The following is a 27,519-nucleotide window of genomic DNA, read 5'->3' as shown; positions in this document are numbered from 1 at the left end:
AATTTGCTATCATAACTGTAGTCTTCAGCTTCATGTCAGGATATCAGTTTCTCAATGCCAAAAGAAATGGCTCAGATGTACTGTGGAAAAAGGATTACTGAGAATGTTCCAACCTGTAGTGTGTCACCATGCCATTTATAACTGTGATCTTCTCTTGTCATCCCATTTATATCTATATGGTTTACAGAACACATGAGATCACTATGAACATAATAGAAATGCTATTTAGAAAAACAAAAGTTGTAAACCCCTCACTCAATGTTGTTCTCTCCTTGTACCTCTTATTTCTGCTTCTTGTGTGAACAATTGAAATCAAGTCTGCTTATTTATTATAGGTTCTAGCGTTAGTTTCTGACTGAGAATATAATCTAGACTGGCATTTCATGCAGTAAAAAGTGATGAGCTGCAATGTCAGAGGTACCATGCTTCAAATGAGATGCTAAGCTAAGGTCCCAAATGCCTATTCAGGCAGAGGTTAAAAATTCTCTAGCACTGTTCAAAGAGGCAAGGAGTTCTCCTGTTGCTTTGGCTGCCATTCCTACATGAAGCAGCTCCAGAAATAAACATATTAACTGGTCATTTATGTCACTACCCTTTGTTGAATCATGCTGTAGAAAATGCTGCTTTATTTGGAACTGCTATTTGAAGTAATTAATTGCATGTGAAGCACAAAGAAACACTGCCTTCAACAAAACTGCTTGACAAATCTTTATTGAATTCTTCTCAAATAAGGGGACATTTTCTGAGGGGGCTCACACCAAATTCTTGTTAAAGGAAGTCAGTCAATGCTATATTAAAATAAGACTAGTGGTAATTTAATGTAAATGCCATGTCCAAGCCTTTTAGGTCAATGAGTATGTTAAGTTTCAATCCATGTTCATATTAATTCGCAAATATATCAAGTGGAGTTAGCATCTGATCTTTGTTCTGGTCTAATCACCAATCTATCCTTTTTTTAAAATTTATTCACTCATGGGATGTCGATATCGCTGGCTGGCCAGTATTTGTTGCCCATCACTAGTTGCCTTTCTTCACCACCCTGTCTGTGATACAACTTTCAAGGAACTATGTACCTGCACCCCAAGGTCTCTCTTCAACAATCCACCCAATCAAGGTTGTGGTGGCTTTTTGAATGGGCAATCCAAATAGCCCTATCTCCCTTCTCTACAGTCCAGCCACATTTTCACTTCAAGCATCCCTTCTTCAGTTCCCTGTCAAAAGGCATGCCCTTGGCAATTATTCATCAAACCACAGCAAAGTATCATGAGTTTCCATTACATATAGGATGAGGAGGCAAGTCCTAAGTCTACCACAGCCAGAACAAGGTTTGAACCCCAAAGAACCGGCATTGGTCTGATCCATGCACTTGCTGCAGCCAACTAAGCTAGTTCACATACTTAACTGATCCCATTTTGAAAGTTATTATTCAATTTGCGTCAACCACATATTCAGACAATGCTTTCCAGATCATAACAATTTCTACTTAAAATTTGTCTCCTCATCTTGCCTCTAGTTCTTTAACCAGTCACTTCAGATCTATGTCCTCTGATAACTAACAGTCCTGCCACTGATAACTGTTTCTCCTTGCTTATTTCATCAAAGCTTTTAAGATTTTGAATGTCCATATTAAATATCGGCTTAACCTCGTCTGCTCTGAGGAGAATAGCCCTATTTTCCCAAGCCACACTACATTCTGTTTACTCTACACTCTACAGATCCCCATTCTTGGTTATTTCTAGCCTTTTCCACTCTCTAATATGACTTTACCTTACCTTTAACATCTTTGGACATTGTTCCAAAAGCAAGGTGCCCAGAATTATTACACAATATTCCAGCTGAGGCACGAAAGGTAATTTTTAAAATTTTAGCTTAATTTCTTTGTTTTATTTGTACTCTTTGCCTCTATGTGAGAAGTCAAGGATACTTTTTGTTTTAGTCTTTTCAACTTGTTCTGCCAGCTCCAAATATTGGGGCACATGCACCCAAAGGTTTCTCTGTTCCAGATTCTTTAAAATTTCCCCAATTAATTCATGTTGTCTTTCCTCATTCTTTCTAACAAAATGCATCGCTTGTCATCACATGTCAGAGGCTGCATGTCTGAAACAGAAAACTTTATTAAGAATAACATTTAATGCTTTAAGGCATTGAAGATATCTCTCACAATATCAAATACTAAATAATCAGTAGACTTCCAAAACATTGCTCATGGTAGTTCGGAGACTGAAGCAAAACACACAGATCTAGGTAATAGTAACGAGGTAAGTTGCTGAGTTTGTTTCCGAGGGAACTGTTACTTCTGGTCAGATTTTTGGTTGCACATCAGTGCACTGGTCTTCAATTGATGGAATTTGTTAGGAAGCAGATTAGTAGTTTGCAGTGGTCAACCAACTGTAGTGTCAATGGGAGGCCCAGCCCTCTTCAACTTATTAACATATATGTTGTGAGTTCCACAGTCCAACAGAGATTCTCATTGCAGTTCATTGGTGCGTGATTTGCACAATATCTGAGGAAGTAAGATAGACACATCAGGCCAAGCAGCATCATGCTGCTTGGCCTGCTGTGTTCATCCAGCCCTGCACCTTGTTGTCTCGGATTCTCCAGCATCTGCAGTTCCTACTATCTAAGATAGACACATGTTGGGGAAACGATAAGAGGGATTTAAAATCATGAAGGAGAATGCCCTGAGGTGCATAGACTCATACCGTCTTTGTGGACCCCCAAAGAGTGCCATGTCGCTGTCCAGTCCCCACAAGAATTATTTACCTCTTCTGGCCTCTTTTGTTGCACTACCAAATTTTGAAGCTTAATAAGGCTCCTACCTGATTAAGATGGTTACCCAGAGCACCCAGCAGAACAACCGAACACAAAGTGAAAAGATGGTAAGTTTATCATGTTCATTTTAGTTCTGCTGTGGCCCATTTCTATCCAGCATAGGGAGTTAAAATCTCCCTGGAAAGTTTCCCTGCCCTGCATGAGCTATCATTCTCCTTCCAGTGAGATCTCTAATATTTCTTAAATATTGAATCAAACATATATGTTTCAAATGATCAATTAAAACCTGTAAAAACAAATAACTTGAGGTGAACAGATCTTTGAATCTTTCTTCCAGATTTTGTCACAATGTACTTGTGAAATTTTTTTATTATATATCCAATTCTCTAATTATGGTTCTTCAGATTCATTGTAATGTCTGTGTGTATGCAGATGTAGACAATTATGTTGAAGTTCGCTGCATTGAGGCTTGTGAGGCAGGAAAGTGTAGTTCTGTTTTGGCTTCTGCATGTGTGAATAACTTTTCGTCAAACACTTTCCATCCTCAATAAGAATATATAGAATCGGACATACCCTTGCCTTCAGAATTCTTTCTTTCTGCATGCTGTCAGGAAACGTCAGAAACATTAGACAGTATTTAGTGGAGGTGACAGAGATTTCCCACCAGCTGGAGAGACAGCAAGATCCCTTGTCTCCTCTTTTCAGAAAGGTCCACCGCATTAATTGTCAAAGAGTCGTTAACTAGGCAGCAGTGGGCTTTCCCCAAGGTCAAGGACCTCAGGGTTGGAAATCTCACCTGATGAGAGCTGACAGCCAGTTGAAGGCTGTCAATTCTCCATTGCTCAATGGCACCAATGGGGAGGTGATGGCTGATATTAGTACTGCATTAACCCAAGGCCTAGGATTGCCAGGAAACCAGGCAAAGGTGAGTGATGGCAAGAAAAGAGTTGCAAGCTGGGGATTACATGGAAGGGGAGTTGGTAGCTAGAGTAGTGGGGTATTTCTCAGTGCCCCTCCCTTCTTCCTTCCCTCAATTCTTCCCACCCAGCCACACACTGTTCCTGATATTGGGTCTCGCCACTAGATACTGAGTGCCTGACCAGGAGAAAACCGATGTAGAAATGCCAGCATTTGTATTTCAGGTTTTCTGTGTAGTGAGACCCCTACCCACTGATAAATACCAGTTCCAGTGGGATGAGGCAGTAACTGCCTACTTAGGGGCCTCAATTGGTGGCTGGAAAGCTGTTCGTCATGCTACCCAACGTGGATTTAATTAGTGCCTCGGTGGGAATGTGGCAGGGTGACCTCTTGCCTATATGCATACCTATCAGCCACCAAACCTGAGATGGGGAAAGCCAGTACATACCACACATTCTCAGCAAATCTTTTCTTAAAGGTGTTTTGGCACGTGTATTCTAAAATTAAACTTTCTGTGCTTAGGTTCTAATAATTGCACGTTGCAGTCACTTAGTCTGGATAAATTGGACGTTGGTCAGCGACATACTCACTGATCTATTTATATCCTGTGTCTGGTATTTCCTTGCAGTGTAATAGTCCTCAATAAGAAAATACCCTAATCATTGCAAATCTCTTCTCAAAGATTTTGATATTTGTTGTGTTTCTTTCTGTTGATATCTAGCGATGAACTTTACTATTTTCAATACAGCATTTTTTAGTACAATATTGTCTCGATAATCAACTTTTCATTAGATAACCAACAATAATTAGATAGTGATTATCAAAGGCAAAGTATACATTAGAAGATAAGAAATGGAATGGTGAGGAGAACATAGCAATCTAGAGGAACTGATGAATATATCATTAATAGCAGCATTGGTAGTCAACAGGATAATGAAAAATACTAACAAAATCCTGTGGTTTATTGCTTGAGGGAAGAATTCAAAAGTTTGGAAGTTATGTTCAATTTGTCTGGGATAACTCAGGCTATACTTAGTACTGTGCAAAGTTTTGGTCTTTATGCTTTTTAAAGAACTTTGAACCAGGAAAAGGAATGAGAAAACAATACTCATTCTCAGTATGTGGGAGTCACTGGCTTGGCCAACAATAACAAGGTGTAGAGCTGGATGAACACAGCAGGCCAAGCAGCATCAGAGGAGCAGGAAAGCTGACGTTTCGGGCCTAGACCCTTCTTCAGAAATGGGGGAGGGGCAGGGGGTTCTGAAATAAATAGGGAGGGAGGGGGAGGTGGATAGAAGATGGATAGAGAAGAAGATAGGTGGAGAGGAGACAGTCAGGTCAAAGAGGCGGGGATGGAGCCAGTAAAGGTGAGTGAGGGTTTTTAGCTTTGCTTCTTGGTTTTTCCGACCTATAGTCATACTGTGTAAAGCTGTAATGTAATCTTCTTTCTTAATTTCTCTATTCTGTAACTAAGGATTGTACCTAAGCACATTTGTACCTAAGATGGTTCTGTAAGAGGCGACATAAACTTTTCACTGTACTCATTTGACTGCATGTGACCATAAAGCTAATTCAATTCAATTCAATATTGACCATCCTCGATTGCCCTTGAGAAGGTGGTGAAGAGCTGCCTTGTTAAACCATTGCAATTGACTTGAAAAGATAGCAGCTGAATGAAAAGATTATAGCTGTCACGAAATATTGAGTAGATTGGAACTCTTTTTAGAAATAAGAAAACTTAAAGGAGACCTTTGAGTTTGCCTGGTTAGATATGGAAAATTTGTCTACTTGTGATCGAATAAAACATTTGGGGCCGAAACACAAGTTAGTTTTCAATAAATCCCATAGGAAAATCAGGAGAAAGTTCTTCATTCAACAGAGTGGATTGAATGTAGAGCTCACAGGAAGTGTTTGAGCCAAATAACTTAGCTTCTTTCAATAATGTATGTGAGGAGAGGAATTAGAAAAGTATGTTAAAAGTCTGAGAGGAGGTGGATGAAGTGGGAGGAGACTCATGTGAAAGCTTGATGCAGAAACAGAACCCATCAAAGCTATCTCATGGGACAACGGATTTCCTTATCAGATCATTGTTCACTGATTTGGAGCAAGCTTGTGTTTTTGGACATGAAAGTATCTAGTCTATCTTCAATTACACTGGAGAGCCAAAGTATCTGAAAAATTTGAACAATAGGTTAAGCAAGCCATTACACAATGCTGCTATGCAGTTGTGATGCAAGTGGGATTTTTCACAAAGATGTTAGGCTCAGTTCAAAAAGATATCTTACTGCCATACAATTAAACAGCATTGTATATTAATTTCAGCGCTGATCCGATGCCAGGCATGTAGCATATATATCCTAGTAAACAAATCAAACAGCATGTTCCCCAGTTGTTTGTAATAGGTAGAGTGCAGACTCAACAAGCCTGTGCTTTCAAAACATGAAACAAAATGTCTCGTGCTAAATGGGATTTTGTGATTGGACAGCACTGACAACTATTATAACACAATCAGTTGAGTTTTCAATGGGATTACGTACACTAGCTAGAATCAACCTAACATTTATACGCAGACAGCCATTCTCCACAATGAAAAGGAGCATGTTCAATACTCACTACATTTTTGAATTGCCCGGAAGCTTGGAAAGCCTATAAGAAAAATAATGGAATCACTGTAAAAAAGAAAACAGAAAATGAAAAGTATAATAATAAATAGAAGGTAAAGATGAAAAAGGAAAAGCAAATGCATTGAATATTTTGAGAAAGGAATAGAGAATAGACAAGGGTAAAGTGATAGATAAAGTCTATGTAGATTTCCACAGAGTCTTTTAGAGTCTTTAGAATTATGTACACGTAATAATATGAGTACAGTCAGAGAATGTGAAGTCAGGGGAACAGTTAGAATCATGACTATCTAGCAGGACTTTTCAGCAAATATCAGGAGTCCAATGTTGGACATATTTAATACCACAAAATATAAGAACAGAAGTAGGCCATTCAGCCCATCAAATCTGCTCCACTATTTAATGAGATCATGGCTGATCTGATCGTCCTTAACTTCATTTTCCTGTCTTTAACTCCCTTACTAATTAAAAATATATCTATCTCAGCCTTGAATATACTTAATGACGCAGCCTCAACAGCCCTCTGAGGTAATGAATTCCACAAATTCAAAACTCTCTGAGAAAAAAAAATTCCCCTCATCTATGCCTTAAATGTGCCACCCCTTATTCCGAGACTTACCATTTGATCCTTGACTTATCCTCAAGGGGAAGTAACCTTTCTATATCTACCCAGTCATATCTTTTAGGAATCCTGAATGTTTCAATAAGATTACCTGTCATTCTTCTATATTACAATGAGTACAGGCCCAACCTACTCAACCTCTCTTCATAAGACAGTTCCTCCACATCTGGGATCAGTCACTAGACTGCCTTCAAGGCCAATATATCTTTCCTTAGATAAGGGGCCCAGAACTGTTTACAGTATTCCAGCTGAAGCCTGACTAGTGCTTTGTATAGTTTTAGCAAAGCATTGCTACTTTTATACGCCATTTGCTTTGAAATAAAAGCCAACATTCCATTAGTCTTCTGTATTACTTGCTGAACATGGATGCTAGTTTTTTGTGATTCATGTACACAGACTCCAAAATCCTTCACACACAAATATTTAAGCCATGCATTTTGACTTTATGTACCCTTTGCCAGTTTGCTTGTGGCTCAGATAGTAATTCACAGGTTATTACCTTGGAGTTTCTGCTTTCTAATTTAGCTCCTAACTGTTCAAAGTCTTTCAATAGAAGCTCCTTTCTAATCCCATCAGTGTCGTTGGTACCAGGCTTGACAATGACTAATGGATCCTTCCCCTCCCTCTCCAAGTTCTTCAGACCTGAGGAGATGCCCTTGACCTTGGCACCTGGAGTGGGCAACATAATCTTTGGGACTTCAGCACATGGTTGCAGACAGCAGTATCTATCGATCTAACTATACTGTCCCTTACCTCTACCACGTTCCTGTTTGCGTTCCCCTACTTGTATAGCCTCCTGTACCAAACTGGTCAGTTTGCCCATCCTTGCTGTGGTCCCCACTCTCATCCACACTGCTCGCAAAAATCTCATAACTGTTGAACAACTGCAGGACCAAGGCTCCTCAATTTTCATCCCTGGGCCCTCCTACCTGCCTTACCTGCAGAAATACCCTCCTGTCCCTGATTACAGAACAATTTTGAATTGAAGTCTCCAAGTAACTTTCCCCCTTCGCTGACGTGGTGCAATGCCTGCAGCTCAGACTCCAGCTCCTCAACTTGGATCTGAAATACCTCGGACTGCAAAGACTTACTGCAAATATATTCACCCTGGATCATGTTGGCATCCAGCAGCTTCCACGTGTCACAGCTGCAACACATCACCAGCCTGCCATCACTATCATATTTGAACAGATAGCTCTCTGACCTTAATTTGATAGCAAGTCTGGCAGCTGCCAAATTAGATTCTACCACCAGGAACGTTGTTGGGTGCTCCCACTGGCCATCAGCTTGAGGGTGTGGCCTGCATATGATCACCAGTCGATAAGAAAATCCCAGCCTTTGTCAACTCTCACGGTAATTTTATCTAGATGTGAACTTAATCGGATTAGTACAACAGTAGCAACAGGTAGAGAAATCCCTGTGGTCAGCAAGGTCTGTTGTTACTATTCCTTCTGACTCTCAGCATTAGTAAATTTGACGAGTTTACTTGGATGTTGCTATTGATTTCTCCAAACTGGTGCAGGGAATGGTGGTATCACTGTCATACTAATCTAAAGCCCTCACTGTATCCAGTATTTGAACCAGCATTTTCTCATTTCAGTTCAAGTTCTACTTTGTTTCACGGTTTCCAAATCTTTGTTTTGGTGCCTGATTACTGTGGAGGCTTTAATTATTCAGTAGCCTCTGACGCTTTTCACTCTTCTCAAGAGCAGTCCATTTTATAACTGTGCCCAACTTCTATGGCAATGGTGCTCAGGAGAAAGATTCTTGGCATTTTTAACTTCATGCAACTTGGAAGGAAACTGGGAATATATGGGTCGAAATGCTGCTCTGTTTTGGCATTTCTCAGGCGTGGAATAGTGTACCAGGAACTAATTTAGTAGTGAGATGGTCCGTGCGTAATGTTTGTGTGACCTATGGCGACTGCTGCACATATGCTGAGAACATTTTAAGCAGCACAAGCAAGCAGTCTGCCAAGAGAACAACACTTTCTTAGGTCCCTCTGGTGGAAATAATTTTTATTACAACTGGGGCAAGGGTTTTTAAGAAGCTGCAGTTTTTATGCTGTTTATTCAAGTTATATTTTTAAGATTTAGCACAGTTTACGGTAGTGCCCTTGAGTTTTCATAAAAAACATCTGTGTGAAATTGCAATGCTGTTGCACCTTATAGATGATAATGGAATAGTTTAGGTTAGATGGGCTTCAGATTGGTTTCACAGGTCGGCGCAACATCGAGGGCCGAAGGGCCTGTACTGCGCTGTAATGTTCTATGTTCTATGTTCTATAGGAGGCTATGATTAACCAAACCATTGCAGAATGTCAGTACCGAATTAGGTCCTTTTTGACGGGTGAATGAGGGACTTGACCCCACTCCAGGTGTCCCTTCCTCATATGGAGACAGGGTGCTACCAATAGAGAGCCAGCCAGAGGAGGAACCACATGCAAATTTCCAAGAAGTGTCCTCTCAGGACACTGCAGAGATTGCCGAACATTCCAGCTCCACTCTGCCTGACACCCTTTACCCTGTGGGAGTTCAAGCCGAGGAGAACAACCCCTGCATGATTTTGCCATCTAGCCTCAAACAACCTCAAGGTCACCCAACGAAAACTCGGAGACCAACAGGATCTATTCTAAGGCAGGCTCCCTGCCCTTTACCTGCGGACCCCAGCTCTGCACCTAGATGTAGAGGGAGGGAAAAGAGGGACAGTAATCTTTTGAGGACATATAATTGGCATGATTCATCCTTCATTTTAAACATGTTATCACGTTTGTAAATATGTTTTCACTTCCCATCATCAGCTGTGGAAGCAAATGTCATTTTAGCTGCAGCTACAAGAACGAAAGTCAAGTGACTGGCCAGACTTAGTGCGCACAATATTTGCTATTTTCTCCGTACTGTCCATAACAGCATGAATCCTTGTCATTATTGAAAGAACGAGCATCAGAAGTTATGAAGGTTTCCATCCATTTGTCACCTTAACTTTTATTAATGAGTTGAACTGCACAGAATGATCAAAGCATGAAGCTGCTCTTGAAGTTGGGATGATAAAGAGGATGCTGGACTCAGCAGCGCCAAAACACAAAGAAGTCCAGACCATGTTGCTTTGGCCAACATTGCTGTGCTGTAAGATGCTGGAGGTGCTCTTCAGTCTGAAGAACATCCTTACCATCAAACAATGCTGCAGCTCTCATGGATCCCCATTTTCTGTTCCATAGCCTTGATGCATCCTCCAGTTGTCCGGAGCAGAGATTCCTAGGATCAAGCAGTGTGCTCTGCCTGCATGGTTCTGGTATGAAATCCCAGAGATGACCTTCATGGAAACCAAAATCAGTGGCCCTAGCGCAAGAAGATGTTGCATTGCAGATACATTGGACAGCATGACAAGGTGTTCTGACCCCTGGACAGAGAATCTCCACTGCCCCTCTCTCATCTACATGGCATTCCATGGAAGATGTGGCTGTCTTGGCATTTTTGCCACATCATGAGGGCACCTCGCCTTCAGCTGGAAGCTCCGCAGTAGGGGGCAGCTCCACATCCGCTGGACGTTGATGCAAGACCTGGCCTTCCAGATGCATATGTTCATCATCCATTCCTGTGCAGCAGCACTTAGTGTAGCAGCCACAGCAATGACCACATCTTCTGTGCCTAGATCCATTGGAGAGATGGTGCCCATGAGTCTATATGGGCAATATTGGAAATGAAACACTTCTCAGCAATAAGAGCATTCTTCAGAAGGGTCCCGACCTGAAATGTCAACTTTCCTACTCCTCTGATGCTGCCTGGCCTGCTGTGTTCCTCCAACTCCACTCTGTGTTAACATTTGAACAACATCCTCAAAACATTGGGACACGGAAGTCCCAGTGGGATGACTCTACATGGGCTTTACACATCATTACCCTGATTCAGAAATCTGTTGCCCAAGTCTTTTAATGCACATACAGTAGGAGATTGTACGAGTGGCAACATTAAGGAGAACCTCTCCCTGCCACTCCAACCCCCACAGTATCCAGAAAAGGCAGCGTGGATTGGGGGTTAATGGACTGGACATTTCATGGTCCAAGGTGTAAAATGTGCAAATCCTGCACCTTGAGCAGACGGTGGAACTGTGGAAGATGTTTGCTATTTGGCAACAGGGTGAATCTTTCCTTTCACAAGACATTGCTCACACCTCACAGCCATTATAGCATTGATTTGTAATGCTGAATAATGTGGTCAACAATGTTTGGGACCAGGACTTGTAGTTGACACAGTTGGTCAACATATAAAGTGCACATACAGATTTTGTGATAACACACGTCCTTCACCTGTAATGTAGGGGGGCCTGTTTAATGTTCTTGCCCTTTGAAAGTCTCACACGATGCAAAAGAGAGCATCTTACTTGACTCACTCCCCAGACTGTATCACTGGACCTGTAGGAATGACTATGCCTCACTCCCTGGTCTGCACAAAGCAGTTGACTGACTGTGTCCAAACCTCTGGGCTGATATTGGAGGAGACCGCTAACTGGCTCTGTCAGGACCACCTGACTGAATGCTGTCTCCCCTGATCTGACTGTGGACTACTCCCCTTCGTCTCTGAGACTTGGCCATTCAATTGAAGCATATGCTGTGTGTTCGCTGAGAGAGCTGCTGGTACGTACCGCAAGTGTAACATCGACATATACCACAGTGCCATAATGTCTGCCCACTTGACTGATTAATGCTAACAACCTTGACTGTGGTTGGTGATTGTACTAAAATGGAAAGCAAGGCAGAAAGATAGTGAGCCTTTCGCTCTGGCTTAAGGGGGCCAAAGCAAAAAAAAAGACAAGCCAGAGATGCTGGGAGCATCCAAGAAGGTGCAAAGTGAGTGAGTGTTAAGAGAGGAAGTGAGGAGGACTGAGGTGTAGCCTGGTCAAATCCATGAGATGAGTGTTTGTTCCTGTGTTCAAAGTGCCCTGGCAGGAGCATTCCAATGTAATATCTTTCAATGTGCAACAATGAAGTGGAACGTGGTAAGTGGTTCAGAGAACTGCCACGATGATGTGATGATGCTGGCATATGTATGATGCCAATTTCTGTGGATGAGAGTGCAGGCTGTCGCTGCCCGTGAAGCATACCCTGAGATGTTGGGGACTGCTAACCTAGATGGAGGGCTGAAAGGGGAGGCAGTGAGCTGGAGCCACCAAGTACCTGTTCTGACTTTTGTTGGTGACTATGGGAATGGAAAACTGCATATCAATGAGGCATTGAATGTAAATGCATTCAAACAGCAGCAAGTGGCTCACTAGCGAAATTCTCATGTCACCGGTCAAACATTAGTAGCAGAATCTTAATGTTTCTCTCAACATCAAGAATTTCATTTAAGCCAATCTCACCATATTTCCTCATCTGACTCATCACTGCCCACATCATTCAGGGGCTAGGAAGATTTCTCCCAAGGAATGAGTTTATAAGTCTACTGAAGTATAGGATCATATAAAGAGGTTAAAAAAAGTCCCTAATCCTGAAATGTATACACATACCATAGTATGAAAAGTTGAACAAGTTATAGAATGGGGAGCTGGAACTGAAAACTTAAATATCCATAAGTAAAAGCATTATACATTCTAAACTTCTTTTGGTGGCCTTTATATCCAGTGGCATTGTGGCTAATGTAAGCTGCTTGTTCTTCTGGAGACAGTCTCCTTTAAGCTGCAGTTGGTCCTTTTCCAAAGTGGTTGCTATGATACTTAAAGTTCCTTTTATTTTTAGATTTTTCTATCTCTGTGGCATAACTTGTAACAGAGATAGAGTCCAAGTTTGAAATATGGAGAGAAAGCTGCTGTTACTGCACCCTGTAAGCCTTCTTGATGTTATTCCCTCCTTATTCCCTGAGATCATGGCTGATTGGATAATCCTCAAAGCCACTTTCCTGCCTTTGCCTTGTAACCCTTGAATCCCTTAGTGATTCTATTTCAACTTTGAATATACTTAATGTCACAGTCTCAACAGTGGTAAAGAATTCTACATATTCACAGCCCTCTGACAGAAGAAATTGCTCCTCATCTCTGTCTTAAATGTGTGACCTTTATTTTGATATTTACCCTCTGGTCATAGACTTTCCCACAAGGGGAAACAATTTATCCACATCAGCCCTGACAAGTGCCCTAAGAATCTTGTAAGGTTCAATAAGGATGCCTCTCATTCTCCTGAATTCAAATGAGTACAGGCCCAATTTATTCAATCTCTCTTCATAAGACAGTTCCTTTATACCTGGTATCAGCCTCGTGAACCTTCTCTTGATTTCCTCCAATGCCAGTATACCTTTCGTTATATAAGGGACCAAAAACTGTATACAGTATTCCAGGTGTGGTCTAACAAGTATCTTGTATAGTTTTAGCAAAACTCTCTAGTTTTATATTCCATTCCCTTTGAAATAAAGGCCATCATTCCATTTGCCCTCCCTGTTACCCACTGAACTTAAGCTATGTCAGAGATTTTTAGAAAGATGGCCTCTCATATAAGTCTTATGACTTCTGCAGCCATTTTGCAAATAAAATGCCCTTACTCATTTAAAGGTGTTTTCTTTTAAACGAAATTCCCATGTAGTAGATAAGCCAACAGAATTAAAAGATTTATAATGCTTATATTGCAACTTCATGACAATATCAAAAATAATCATGCAAAAATTTGATCTCCTTTTGACATATTTCAAATGAGCATCTAATGAGCTATTAAAAAGACAAATCCTCATACAGTGTCTATTTCCCAACTCCTGTAGAGACAGTCACAGAAGGGACTGAAGTACACAGTGAAAATTTTTCACTCATAGTTCTTCCTGCTATTGTCATGATTCTATTTATCCTGCAGTGATCTCAAATCAGAGACTTTAAAAATATTTCTGTTTGCTACTTTGGGGAATGTTGTGTGATCAATTGTTGTCCTTTTCAAAAATAATAGTCATTCTGTGAAGCACTATTGGATATAGCTGATCTCATCATCATCTGTTCACACATTTATCTACCTTAATCAGTTCTTTTAGACATTGGTTAAACTGGAGTTAGATCTCTGAGCCTGTTGGGAGAAAATCAATATTAAAAATTAAGATAGTTGATTTGGTAACATTGGTCCAAAGTACAAGATGTTAAAAAGACATTATTCATTATAGATAAATATTGAAATTAGATTCTGTTGCATCATTATCTTCTGATGGAGTGTTACTATTGAGATCAAAAGTAATTCACATTTTTCTTTTGTGGTGTCAAATATGCGATGCATGTTGGACAATTATTATTACGTTGGGGACTATAAATATTAGGTAGTCACTAACAAATCCAATAAGAAATTCAAAATAAACTTCTTACTCAAAGCAGAAAGAATATGGAACTTGCTAATATTTGGAACGTAAAATAACATGAATACATTCAGGGGAGATAGTAAGAACTGCAGATGCTAGAGTCAGAGATAACACAGTGTGGAGCTGGAGGAACACAGCAGGCCAGGCAGCATCAGAGGAGCAGGAAAGTTAACGTTTCGGGTCAGAACCCTTCTTCAGAAGACCCTTTCTGGTTAATGGTGCAGAGACAACAGTACTACACGTCTGTGAAAACTTGAGGGAGAATATGTTGACATGAAGGATATGTTGGTGTTGTGCAATAAACTAAAGTTGGAGAGGGATTATTTGGAGCCTAAACCAAGGCATAGATATGATGAGCTCTACAGCCTGTTTTAGTTTAGTAAAATCCATATTACTCTGGATGTTCACATAATTACTGCAACATTGAGTAAATGAAACAAATGTGTACAAATTGTGGTTGGGGCTGGTGGGGTTATAAGGATGTGATATGTTATCCAGTTTGGGTTAACAGAAGATGCAAAACATCTAAAGGTATTTAACAAATGGGTTAAATTGTATTTTACTTTTAAAAAGACACATTCTAATCCAACATAATAGTTAATGGAAACAAATGCAACTTTTTTATATCTAAACATTATTAATGTATTTTATCAATTTGATTGTCACACCGCTTCCTTTCAATTGAGTCTGACAGGGTGCATCAAGTCATGCTATTTTTGTTCAGCCTTGCATCACTGAATTGAAATCTATCAATAGGTGGCATACTGTTCATATTAAAGGTCAGTAAATGACATGGGCTATCCACACAGTCCAATGACAGATTGTAATCTTAAATATTTGAAAAATGCGTCCAAAAGGATGACAATGTGTTTGAAATATTCCTCCTGATTTTACTTGGAGCAATAAGGATCCAGTGAAAACTTTCTGAGAATAAGCAGCGACATAACAATGACTAAAGCAGCTGAAGTGGGAAAAATGGGAGGTGCTGTCACAAAGGAACCAGTGAATAGATGGATTGAGACACATTTGCTCTCAGAATTCAGCCGGCAGCCTGAAAAAAGAAATGAGTTTCTCACTTCAAAATAAGAGTGTTTCTGGTCTCTGCACTACAAGGATTTGGGTTGAAACCTGTCTCCTGTAATGGTGCAAAACAGGCGATATTCAATCAGCTGCCCATTATACAAAGCATTTGATAGCCAGTTCTGTTGAAGTCAATTAAATTGAACATCAGACATTGCATACGATGGGCCAATTCAATAGCATCCATTTTGTGTCAGTGATCAAGACAAACTTCTATCCCTAGGTGCCATTGCAAACTTTAAAATCTACATATATTTTATTTCTCATCTTAACATCGTGACATTGTCAGCATTTATTACGTAGAATCTGAGAAATGTGCAGTGATATATTATTGCCTACTTTGTAATCCATCGGTAATAAAATTAAATTTGTAATTTTGTTAATTCTATGTATCAGTTGGAAATTCTAACCCATGTTTTTACCGTGCCATCAATCCAGCTGTATCAATGTATCAATCCAACTGGCTTGATGTGATTGTAAACTTACATTTATACATTCACCGGTTTCCCACAGAGTATGTACTGAGTGAGTTCCACCCCCAGGCAGGAAATTTTAATCATTTAAACACTTCGAGGTTGCAGGTGAGAATGTCCACATATTCAAAACAAAGCTTTTACCAAAATTCAGCCCATGATCATCAGACTTTGTAAAGCTCTCTTAACACCTTTCAGAGAGTGCAAAGAGTACCAATTCTAGCATGATGAGATTAGCTTGTATCCTGACCTTGGATTGTTGCAGAAAGAAAATCAGTTTGCAATGAAATATGCCTGACAGTATAACTCCATATATTGTAAAACTTTTATAGTTATACCAATAATATACGTGCATTCAAGAAACAGTGTGATGCACATTTAATGGAAGATTTGTAAATAGCATTCTGACAGATAATAGTACTGTAAATTTTTTTTAGAGGAGAATATCAATGCTGTGGTTACTAGACATGCAAATCAGCATTAATATAAAAATCCCAGCTAGATGAAAATATGACAGAACAGAAATGTACACTTTTGGTCCAGTCACCTTTAAACAAAGGTAGGTTGAGAGTCTGCCAATAACAACATAATTAAGTTACACAACAGCTATAATGTCAACATTGTTCTTTAGCAAACATTTTAAACATCTGCCACAATGGAAAACGCGGTGGTGGGAAGACTATTAGACGACAACAAGCATAGCCAACAAATGAATTTTGCTTTTGGGAATCCTGAGAAATGTATGTACACATGTATATTTTATATTCAGCCATATGATCTACTAAGGTATTTGGAGCAAACTTTGACATAGAATTGCACTAGCTGGTCACAGTGCAGAAAACTGCTAATCTCTCCTAGATTGTCTGAGTGAAGCTGATATGGTTCCCAGCAAAGAGAGGGGAAAATCAGAAAGATGTTCTCCAACCCATCCATCCATCCATTCAGTAATAAAGGTTATTGACAGAATCCTGACTTTACAACAAACAAAGGAGAACCAGTAGAACAGGAGAAAATGATATGCAAAATTCGGAGTTAATGCCAAAACAATTGAAATTATTAATGGTGATGACAGCATACTAAAAACGTATAACATGAAGACATTGTATGCATGCAGATAATGAAAATGAATTCAACACCACTATATGACATGGTGCTTTTGGATGCGGTGGTTGGGTTATCCAGTATATGCCACAGTATATGGACTGATGAGAAGAGGGACTCTTACTTTGATGAGAGAGTAAGTGATATAGCGCTGTAGTGATAGATCAATCATTCACCAAATGTCATTCTCTTACTGCGTGTACTATATACAAGCACTAAGTTCTAAAGTTTAACTTCTCAGTAAATAGCAGTATTAAAAAGGCTTCCATAGTGCTCGTACCAAGGCAACAAATCCTACAGGAATCTCTAATTAAGGTATGTAACCAAGTGATTTGTATTTGGTTAGAGAAAGAACACAAAAAAATGTTTATAAGGTGAAACTGAACTTATCTTCTATAAGTTGTTTTTGTTCTTAAGATAAATAAATATTAATGCTTCATATATAATTTTAAAATAAATTATTTATTATCAATATTATTGATATCTCTGTGTATAGGCATGTAGAGGAAAAAAACTTCATGTTTCATGCCTTTACAAATACATTTTTAAAATTATATCGTCACTGAGTTGAAGAAATTCGTTACAGAATTGTTATTCTTTGCATCTCTATATTTTCCTTATGTTAAAGATTTGTGTTTGGTTCTTAATCTTTTCTGCTAAATCATTAGCATTCACATTTGAACTAAAAATATAATGCAACCTTAGTTAAAAGGTTATATTTTACAGACTTAGAAGAAAGCCTGTATGAGTAAATTGTAAACATGTATAGTGAATTTAGTAAATTAATGCTGATCTGCAATCGATTGACCTACAGAGCCGACATCTGTGAGCAAGCCCCTGAATGCTTTTTCCAATTGAAAATACAGAATATGTTTTGGTAGTTACTGACAAATCAAACACATTTGATAAACCACTGCCTTTATCCTAAAAGCCTCTTGGCCTCCTGCAGGCTTACCATTGAAGACTGAATAATAGTCAAATAGATGTTAGTCATTACTGGATAATTCCACAGATTATTTATACTAGTACCGAGCAACGAAAGGTGCATTTTCCTGTCCCTGATACTCAGAAATGCAAAAGAAAGAAATGTCTTCTTCTCCAGATTATTGGAACTAATTAGTGATAAAATCATTGGTCCAAACAAATATTCTTTATTACAAGAATAATTCATTCATGTCTGGTGCAAAACTAAAAGAGGAAATTTGGCTCAACCATGGTTTACAAAACTAATTAGGGATAGTTAAAGATCCAAAGAGGAGACATACAAAATTGTCAGAAAAAACAGCAAGCCTGAAGATTTCAAGCATTCTGGGTTTCAGCAGTTTGATCAAGAAGAGGAAAATAGAATTTTTTGAGGATGTAACTAGTAGAATAGAACAGGGAGGCATGTGGATGTAGCATATTTAGATTTTCAACAGGCTTATTAAAAGATCACTCAGAAGAGATTAGTGACCAAGTTTAAAGCACAGGGGATGGAGAGAAATATATTGGCTTGGATCAAGAATTGGTTGATAGATAGGAAACAGAGATGGGAATAAATGGGTCTTTTTTCAAATGCCAGGCAGTAACTAGTGGGACATCACAAGGTCAGTGCTTTGGCCCCAGCTTTCCATAATACATATAAATGACCTGAATGAGTGAATCAAATGCAACATTTCCAAATTTGCAGATGACACAAAACTGGGCAGGATTGTGAATTATGAAGGGGATGCAAGGCTTCAAGGTAATTTAGACAAGCTGAGTGAGTGGGCAAAGGCCTGGTACAACATGGCTAAATGTGGCGTTATACACTTCAGTGTGAAAAGTAGAAAGGAAGAGGTTTATTTAAATGATGATACATTGGGAGATGTGTATGTACAAAGCCATACACTTTCCTTGTACACTAATCAATGAAAGTAGACCGGCAGATACAGCAAGCAATTAAGAAGACAAATGGTATATTAGCCTTCATTGCAGGAGAATTTAAGCTCTGACTGCTGTTATACAGGATCTTAGAGACCTGAAGCACTGTGTGCAGTTTTGGTCTCCCTATGAGGAAGGATATACTTGCTATAGTGAGAATGCAGCAGAAAATTACTAGTGTGATGCAGGGGAAAGCAGGACTGTTCTATGAGGAAAAGTTGGTTTGACCGGATCTGTATTCACCAGAATTTAGATTGATGAGAGGGGATCTGATTGAAACATATAAAATTCTAACAGGGCTGGAGAGACTATTCGCGAGGATGAAGTTTTCCATGGTTCAGGGTCTAGAACTAGGAGATACAGTTGCAAGAGACAATGTAGATCACTTAGGACTGAGATGAAGAAAAATAACTTCACTGAAAGGGTAACATTCACTACCACAGAAAGCTGTGGAAGCCAAGTCACTGAATATATTTAAGAAATAGATGGATGCATTTTCAGATTTTGAAGGCATCAAGGGGTATGGAGAGAAGGTAGGAATACAGCATTGAGATAAATGATCAGTCATGAGGTTGAATCGTGGAGCAGATTTGAAGGCTGAATGGCCTACTCTGTTCCGAGTTCCTATGCTTCTATGTTAATCCTAGTCAGGCATACTGCCAGTACATTGTGCTACTTTGAAGCAGATGATGTAATGGAACTTCCATTAAAATTCTTCCAAACTTGTTTTCCCAGGAAGTAATTGGCACTAGCATGATTTGATTTGTAGATCCGTGTCCACGCTTTCCAAACCATCAGCAGAAGCTAATCAATGCTTTTTAATTTTTGAAATGTGATGTGGCACAAGGATTAGAAAGTCTCCCCCTGGCCAGTCCAGCAAGCAAAGCTTAACCCTAATGACAGTGTCTTCACTGTCATCTCCTCTGACCTCAGTGCTAGACCGGACCACTCCTCATCTCTTCAATGCTTGACTTGTCATGCCTGGGACTGCACTTCAGTGACTGGCCATGAGCTGCAAATCTGCGACGGGCTTATTCACAAAGGCAAGTTTTCATGTCATTCCTGACAGCTTCAGGTTGGAGTCAGGATAGGAAATATAAATTGGCTCAGATCTCATAGAGCTCATATTCTGGGGGCTGGGACAGATTAAAATAAGATTATGGCGGCTAACTCGAAATGTTATTTCATTGCCTCGTCAGTCAAACAAGTGAGCATTACAACTATGTTTTCCATTTTGTGCCATTTTAAAATTCCGGCCTACACGATTCGAATACCATGATTGACCTGGTAAAATAACGCAGGCAAGAATTAATATTTAAATATATTGGCAAATCCTTAGGAAAAAGCAAAGACAAAAAAAGTTAAATCCATTTTTGTTTTTGCATTTTAATGTAAATGTTGTCATTATCTTTTCTGGCTACTAATTAACTACAGCATAATTTCTCAGATCATTGGTGTAATACCTTCCTCTTGAATTCACATAGATATTGTCCAGGCACCAAGAAATGTCTAAGAGGACCATATAGTAAAGTTGTGACTAGGAATGTTTTACATTTGGTTGTTGCCTGTTTCTCCAGTGCTGTAGAATTTGCCCACAATGTAAATTGATTCATGTGGGCAACACCCTTTATGACACTTTGCAATCTAGAAATAGCAAATCACGGCAATGTCCTCAATCAGAAACAATATGCCTGCATCGTTCCAGTGTAATTGGTCAGAAAATATCCAGTTACATTAGGGCAAAAGTGGTTCTAGTCACCACTATGCATGCTTCCAAAGGTCAAAGTGAGGCCTGCTAATAGCTAAATATGGGCTGGGGTTTTCCTACCCTGTGGTTGTGGTCTTGAAGATAAAGGGGTCAGGAAAATAGGGATGGAGCCACAGACAAGAGAAACCACTACTGACGCTCTAGTGGGTCCAACCAAAGGGGTTTCCCCTGTGATTTTACTGACTTATTGCATTAGCCCCTCTGATTTGTTTGCTTATTTTACGCTTCCAAGAATGTCTCCTTGTTGAGCTACTTTTAAGGTTTCCCAGCTCCCTTAGCAGTGCTTGTCACTGCTGATGGAGTTGCCAGCCATGTGATGTGGCCTTTCTTAATAGAGGCCACTTCTGGAAACTCGCTAAGATTGCCTCACAAGTACTGATTTGAGAGCCTGATTTGATCCTAGATTTGGGGTCCAGGAGTCCACAGGAAAATGTAGCCCCACATTTCTAAATTGTGTTGCCTTCAATCTTTAGTCTGTTGAAACAGGAACAAAGATGGGCCATTGGTTAGCCCTCAGGTATCAGCAGACATCCCATTAGCTCAGACTAAATGCCAGAAAAAGGAGAGCTTCCTAAGAATTTTGGTATTTTTTTCTTCTTTGTGCTGATTCCTAATATTCCAGTAGATATTATCAATTAGGAACAAAGTATATTCAAATCTCCCTGCCGAATCTCTCAGTGCCACAAAAGATTCCAATCTAATGAACAATAAATCACTTCATACAAGTTCTCTGCCACTGAAGGGTGCCCGAAGGCCAGTTACTACATCAATGATCTGAACATATACAAAGGCATAACAGCTAGAGTTCTATAACATGAAAGTATATCCTTTGAAGAAAGTTAAGCACGACTCCTCTGTATATATAGGGAGCACAATTTGCAGCCATTTACATTCCATTATTTTTTGTGAATGGAGGTAGCTGGTTTGACAGCATGGTGCAGCTACATTTATATGAATATAACATTTGTGTATTATACTTTTGAAGATTATATTAATTTTGGTCAATAAAACTGAGGAAAACAGATTAATTCTTAGTGAAGGGACTGGAGTAACAATCAATTAAATGTTACTCCTATATAGCAGAACAATATAATCCCTTCTGTGCCCAATCCATAAACTAATATGATTTAAACAAAAGCACAAGAGTCCAATTGAAAAAATTAACAAAGGATGTGTAAAGGATGTTTCTCAGCATAAAATGAGTTAAAATAAATGAAGAAAGAATCAAAAATTGCACTAAATCACCATCCAAATATGGAAATATTTTGCCCAATTGCTAACTAAAATTGTATCTTCTACATGAAGAATACCGCTACATTTATAATTAGAACCATTTGTTCTTACCATACCAATGAACATCTGAACTACACTCAAAATAGCAGCATTACAGCAGTACAATTCTATGAGCGATCTGTCAATATAATTGCTAAGGTCAAACATTACAAATGAAGGTCATTAATAAAAACTATAATTATTTACGTTCATTAAAATAATGTAGTGTTAATTCATTGTGACAAATTGTTTGAGTTGCAGTAATACGTAAGTCACAACGCAGCTGGGAAAAAGCAGTTATTTTAAAGTGAAAAATATAACTCGCAAACATCAAAACTTTCTTTGATATAGCAATTAAGTTAGGGATGGCCTGTGAAAAAACTTTGAGTTGGTTTAATGAAGATGAGATAGTGGGCTGGTGACATAGCTGCAGTCACTGTTTATTGCTCACAAGAATTGGGTGTTTAATAAAAATGCTGGCAACCCATCAAGAATTAATAGCTTTAATTTAACAGCCGTTTTCTCCGCCATGTTTTAAATGTTATAAGTCATCGCACATTCAAAAAGGCATCATATAAGAACTGCAAACATTCTTAGCTCTTAACATCTATCTTTAAATTTCTGCTAATAGACAATAATAGACAAGAAGTGAGATGCAATGGTTTGCAAGTTTATTTCAGAAATTTAATCACATTTTAGAAGTAACCTGCTTATTGAAAATATAATGGCCCCTACACTGAGAAGAATTGGGAAAAGTTCAGGAGTGCCCAGTTCCAGCACATGAACCTGGGAAGGCAATAAATATGGGAACTGCATTGATCATTTTGACAGGCCAAATTTGAATAAAAGTGCACAGTTTGTAACCTGATACCTGCCATTCATGATACCTGCCCATATTCACTACTTGAATGGCAGGTGGAAGTAGGAATTTGTGGTCAACCTGGGATATTGAATCATAGAGATGTCCAACACAGAATAAGACCCTTTGACCCATTGTGTCTGTATCAGTTAAAAACAACCACCCCAATATTCTAATCCCATTTTCCAGCACTTGGCCCATGGCCTTGGCACTATAACTGCACATCTAAACCTTTAGGAATGATCCCAGCAGTTAATGGGAAAAGGAACCCATTGCTCACAGTCAGAGGATAAGGAAAGTGTGGAAAGAATAGATGAGTCCGCGGGAGTATGAAAAGGAATGGATCAGACCAGCATCACGGTGGGGTAGCACAGTGGAAGAAATGTTCTTCCTAAGGCCCAGAGAGGCAGGGGTAGAAGCAAACCTGAAATATAAGTTTAAAACTCACCACCTGGCCCTTTCTGGTCCAGGATTCAGCTCCTGAAAGGTTTAGTCAGGTGGACTCAGGCATCAGGTTGAAATTGCTGTTTGCATCCTGATGGTATTAGCAGACTAGATCTGCGTATTTAAAGCAGGCACCCTCATCCTCCGAGAGTTAATATGAAGGCACAGCAAGAAGAAAATGGAACCATAGATATAAATAGATCCTGTTAATTTTATTGCATAGCTCGACTGAAGTCAGCCAGGTAGAGGACAGTTAAAATCGGAGCCAATATGTATCTGTTATGTAGGAGCAGAATTGTTTTTGGATTGAAGTTAAACATTTTTGTTAATAACAACAAATATTTTTCAGAGGTCCAATCCATGCATTTGTATGGGGTGATTTGACAACATGGCCACTTACCCTGCAAAGAGCTTCTTCCAGTCCTGCGCCTGTCATTAGAATTCCCTTGATCTTTCCACCAAACTCAGTGGCATTTACACAGACATGCAGCAAGGCCAGACCAATATCATGTCTCATTCGTCACTCACCCCATAAAGAATAGACACACTGAGATTGGAGCCCTTGGAGACCGTTATCTCCGATAGAGCATTTCAAAGAGAACTCAAAGCTATGATTCACACCTCTGGTAGGGAGAGGGTGCCTTGTGCTTCACTGTGGAGGTGACATAGTGTATTGTTCTGGATGAAAGGCAGTTCTGCAATATAACAGAAATCCTTACTAATGTGAGTAATGCTTTCCTCATTGCGATGCCATTTACTTCGCGTAGAGCAAAAAGATATTTTCCCCGAGAATGGATGCTTGCCGTGAGTGGGAGGATGAAATTTATAGTCCTTCTGTCTCTGGCACTGTGGAATGTTGCCTTCTGAGGAGCAATTGAGAAATTGCTGAGAAACATGTTCCTTATTTCTAAACAAAAAGAAGAGTCTTGCCAGGACCACCCCTTATGCCTGCTCCGGGACTTTATCACCAAAGGAAGCTTCCTGAATATTGTTAGTCTTTATGAAATCAAATAAACCTGTTTCAGCAATACTGCAATATTAGAAGCTACTCACCAGAACTGACAGTACAGATACAGCTTTAAGGTTACGCAGTGGTAATTTTTAAATGTTGGAAATAATTCTGACCTCCTACACAGTGTTTCCAATATGAGACACAGATCACACTGGGTGCACTCGTCATTTGGTAATGAGAGGGTCTTGCAAAACCCAATAGGTCCTCTTTAACCCTGACAGTTTGGAACAAACCGTTCAATGTACCCCTCTGCTGGTAACGTCCCAGGATTGGAACTCTGGTTTTAAGTTTGCTGTGGTACAGATATGAAGATTTACTTATTTACTGAAAACGAGATCAAGCATAACACTTCTTTTCAAAATACTTTTTTTGTATTAGAATTAATGCTTATAAATCTCTCTCTTTAAAAATTATTTTCCTTCTTCCACCTAGTTAGCAAGCACAGCAGAATATCAAGCATCAGTCTCCACCTAATTTGCAAGGTCATCAAAAAGGCAACAGGCAAAACCAGAGTATCCTCCTTCTCAGGCATACTACCAATTATTGTCCAACCACTATCTCCTGATCTCAGTTTCTGTGTGAAAGAAGCCGAAGAGTAACTGCTATGAGCGTGACCAACCTATCTTCACAATCAACACGTCAATCAAGTTTCAACTATGAGCGACCAAGTGATTTCATTCAATCAAAGACTAAGCGCCAACCAAAATACCAGTCTGTGTCATCTGTGGTCCCTACAAGTTCATTAGTTCACCATTCCTCTGCCTTGCAAACAAAACCCTATCATGTTGAGCAGTTACCTATCTCCTTCCAGCAATCTCAGAGCCAAAATGGGCAGCAAACGCCTGCATTATCAACAGTAAACTCTTCAATTTCTACTGCATCTTCATCATTTGATTCTAATAGAGAGTCAACTCCAACATCTCCACCATCATCTCTTAATTTTCGTTCTTCCTTTAGTCCTCAAACCTCTTCTTGCACTTCCTCAAAGCATATGTTCTCTCCTTCTATCACTCAGTCACCTGCAGCCTTTCTCAGTTCTGTGCTCCCATCCCAAAGTATTTCAGTTTCAAAAAATGAAATGCAACTGCCTACCACAGACATTGTGTAAGTATGAAATTTCCCCAAAATGATACCTCTTAGTAAGAAGTAATTTCCAGTTCAAAACGCCTTCTAATACAATGTTCATTTTAATATAATATTTCTGTAGTTTCAATACATTTTCCCGCTGTACTGTCTACTTGAATGTGTTTAATGATATTTAAATATTATTGATAACAGAAATTAGAATTTATTTTTCTTTCAGTCACTGCTTTTGAAATGTTCATTAGTTATAGATATCCCAGCAACTCTGGAAAGGTTATCAAGTCACCAAAACCGACTAGTGATGAACAAATACAAGGCTCCAAAAATGCTGTCATTCAGGACTTGGAGAGAAAACTGCGCTCTAAAAGTGAGCTTCTACATGACGGGCAGCAGGTACATGATTACACGTGTACATTTCATTTCAGGATTATTGTTCATGGATGATTTTTCCATACTGCATCTCTAGCACTATTTCTAAAATATTTCTCTGGAAGTGTAGGCTGCAAATACATATCAACATAACAAGCCTTTGATTTTTCTAATTCTAAGGCTTCAAAATTAATGTTTTGACAACAATTATATAATATCAGTTTCTGATCTATGGTTAATTAGTTGCAGAAATTGACTTCATTTTGTCACATCAAAATTAGATATCCATGCAGTAATAACCTCAGCTCCCCAAGTCTTGATTCTACACCTCAAGTTGTGATGGAAATTCAAGGCAAAGCTTGTAACTGCCTCATTAAGTACAAGAAGCAATATCATTTCATTGGGACATGTACGCTCAAATTTATTTACATCTGCTTATTTTACGAACTGAAAGAAATTTTTCAAATTAACTTGCTAGATTGATAGTTCTTTTTACCAAACGTGTTACTGCTCAGCTTTTGAACTTATTGATCCACTTCTAACATTTGGGACAAATTCCAATTTCTGATTGTTGAAAATTCATCAGTCACCAGAAAATTGTAAATTACCTTGGAAATTTGTTAATAAGAAAAGCATGTGTAAGGTTACAGCAGACAACTACCATAGTGTTTTAGACATTCAACCATAAACTTGAGAAAGATTTCAAGATTGAATATCCTATCTGGGCATTTGATGAGAAGTTACCAAGCCATTTAGGTACGAAAGAACCATATTAACATTTCAAGTGAATTGATGTATGTTAATATGTGCACCATAATGACATTAATTCTCCACACTGACATTGGAAGGCTCAATAACTCTCCAAGGCAGTTACTTAGATTACATTATCAATATAAACAATGACTTTCCTGACAAGTGATTCAAAGCAACTGAATTTAACAGCTGTGTCTAAATCGCAATCATATAGTACCTGATAAGCCAGATGTAAAGAAAGTTGGTAAGTTTACCGTTGTACCACTCCCTTTTTATAGAGAGACAACTGGTCAGGGTTTAACCTGAGGGTCACCACCAGGTAAGATCTTCATCATAACCTTAGCCAGCGCAGGATTTGAACCAACACTGTTAGCGTCATTGCATCGCAAACCAGCCATCAAACCAACTAGTACATTAATGGCTTGCTTGTCATCTGGACATTTACCGAATCAAAGCATTCCTGGAAGATTACTACGATTGCACCACTATTGCAGCAGCCAGTCCTTTAAAATCCTTGGATACAACCCATCAGGCCTAAAGAATTGAATGGCCTTTAGCCCCATTAGTTTCCATAGTACTTCTTCCTCTGGTGTGTTAATTTCCTTTCCACCACCTCCCCACTTTGCCCCTGACAATTATAGTACTTGTCGTACACTATTAGTGTCTTTTACCATAAAGACTAATGAAAAGTATTTATTCAACTCCTCTGCCATTTCCTGGTTCCCCATTGTTAATGCTTTGTGTCCAGTGACTCTTCTTCAGAACTGATAGTAGTTTTGAAAAGGCTGGTATATATGCTAGAGAAGAGGTGAGGGGAGAATGAGAAGAGTAAACGATAGGCAGTGATGGAGCCCAGAGAGAGAGAAAAACAGTTGGGCAGACAAAGGAATGAATAATGGTCAGCCTGGGAGAATGATTAGCTGCTAATGGGGACCATTAGTGGCTGACAATGGATTGCATGTGGTAGCAGTCCATGTGATGACAAAGCCTGGTGTGTGGGGTTTGGGGTAAGGAGATGGGAGAAGGTGATCAGACTCTAAAACCATCAAACTCAATATTGAATCAGAGATAGTAGGAACTGCAGATGCTGGAGAATCCGAGACAACAAGGTGCAGGGCTGGATGAACACAGCAGGCCAAGCAGCATCATAG

General features: G+C 39.3%; 1 protein-coding gene across 1 annotated transcript in view; it reads left to right on the top strand.

The window, feature by feature from the left end:
* The first annotated feature begins 2,828 nt into the window (after positions 1-2,828).
* Positions 2,829-27,519, top strand: part of myot (myotilin) — a 51,732-nt gene continuing 27,041 nt past the window's right edge. Inside the window, exons 1-3 of the mRNA XM_048603974.1 lie at positions 2,829-2,879; positions 16,920-17,042; positions 25,442-25,639. Of these exons, the coding sequence (XP_048459931.1) occupies positions 2,829-2,879; positions 16,920-17,042; positions 25,442-25,639 (372 nt within the window). The remainder of the gene's footprint in view (positions 2,880-16,919; positions 17,043-25,441; positions 25,640-27,519) is intronic.

This window comes from Rhincodon typus, chromosome 12 (genome assembly GCF_021869965.1).
Source record: "Rhincodon typus isolate 14 chromosome 12, sRhiTyp1.1, whole genome shotgun sequence".
Classification (NCBI taxonomy): domain Eukaryota; kingdom Metazoa; phylum Chordata; class Chondrichthyes; order Orectolobiformes; family Rhincodontidae; genus Rhincodon; species Rhincodon typus.
Note: the sequence above shows the minus strand (reverse complement) of the source record. Positions and strands in the feature narration are given on the sequence as shown.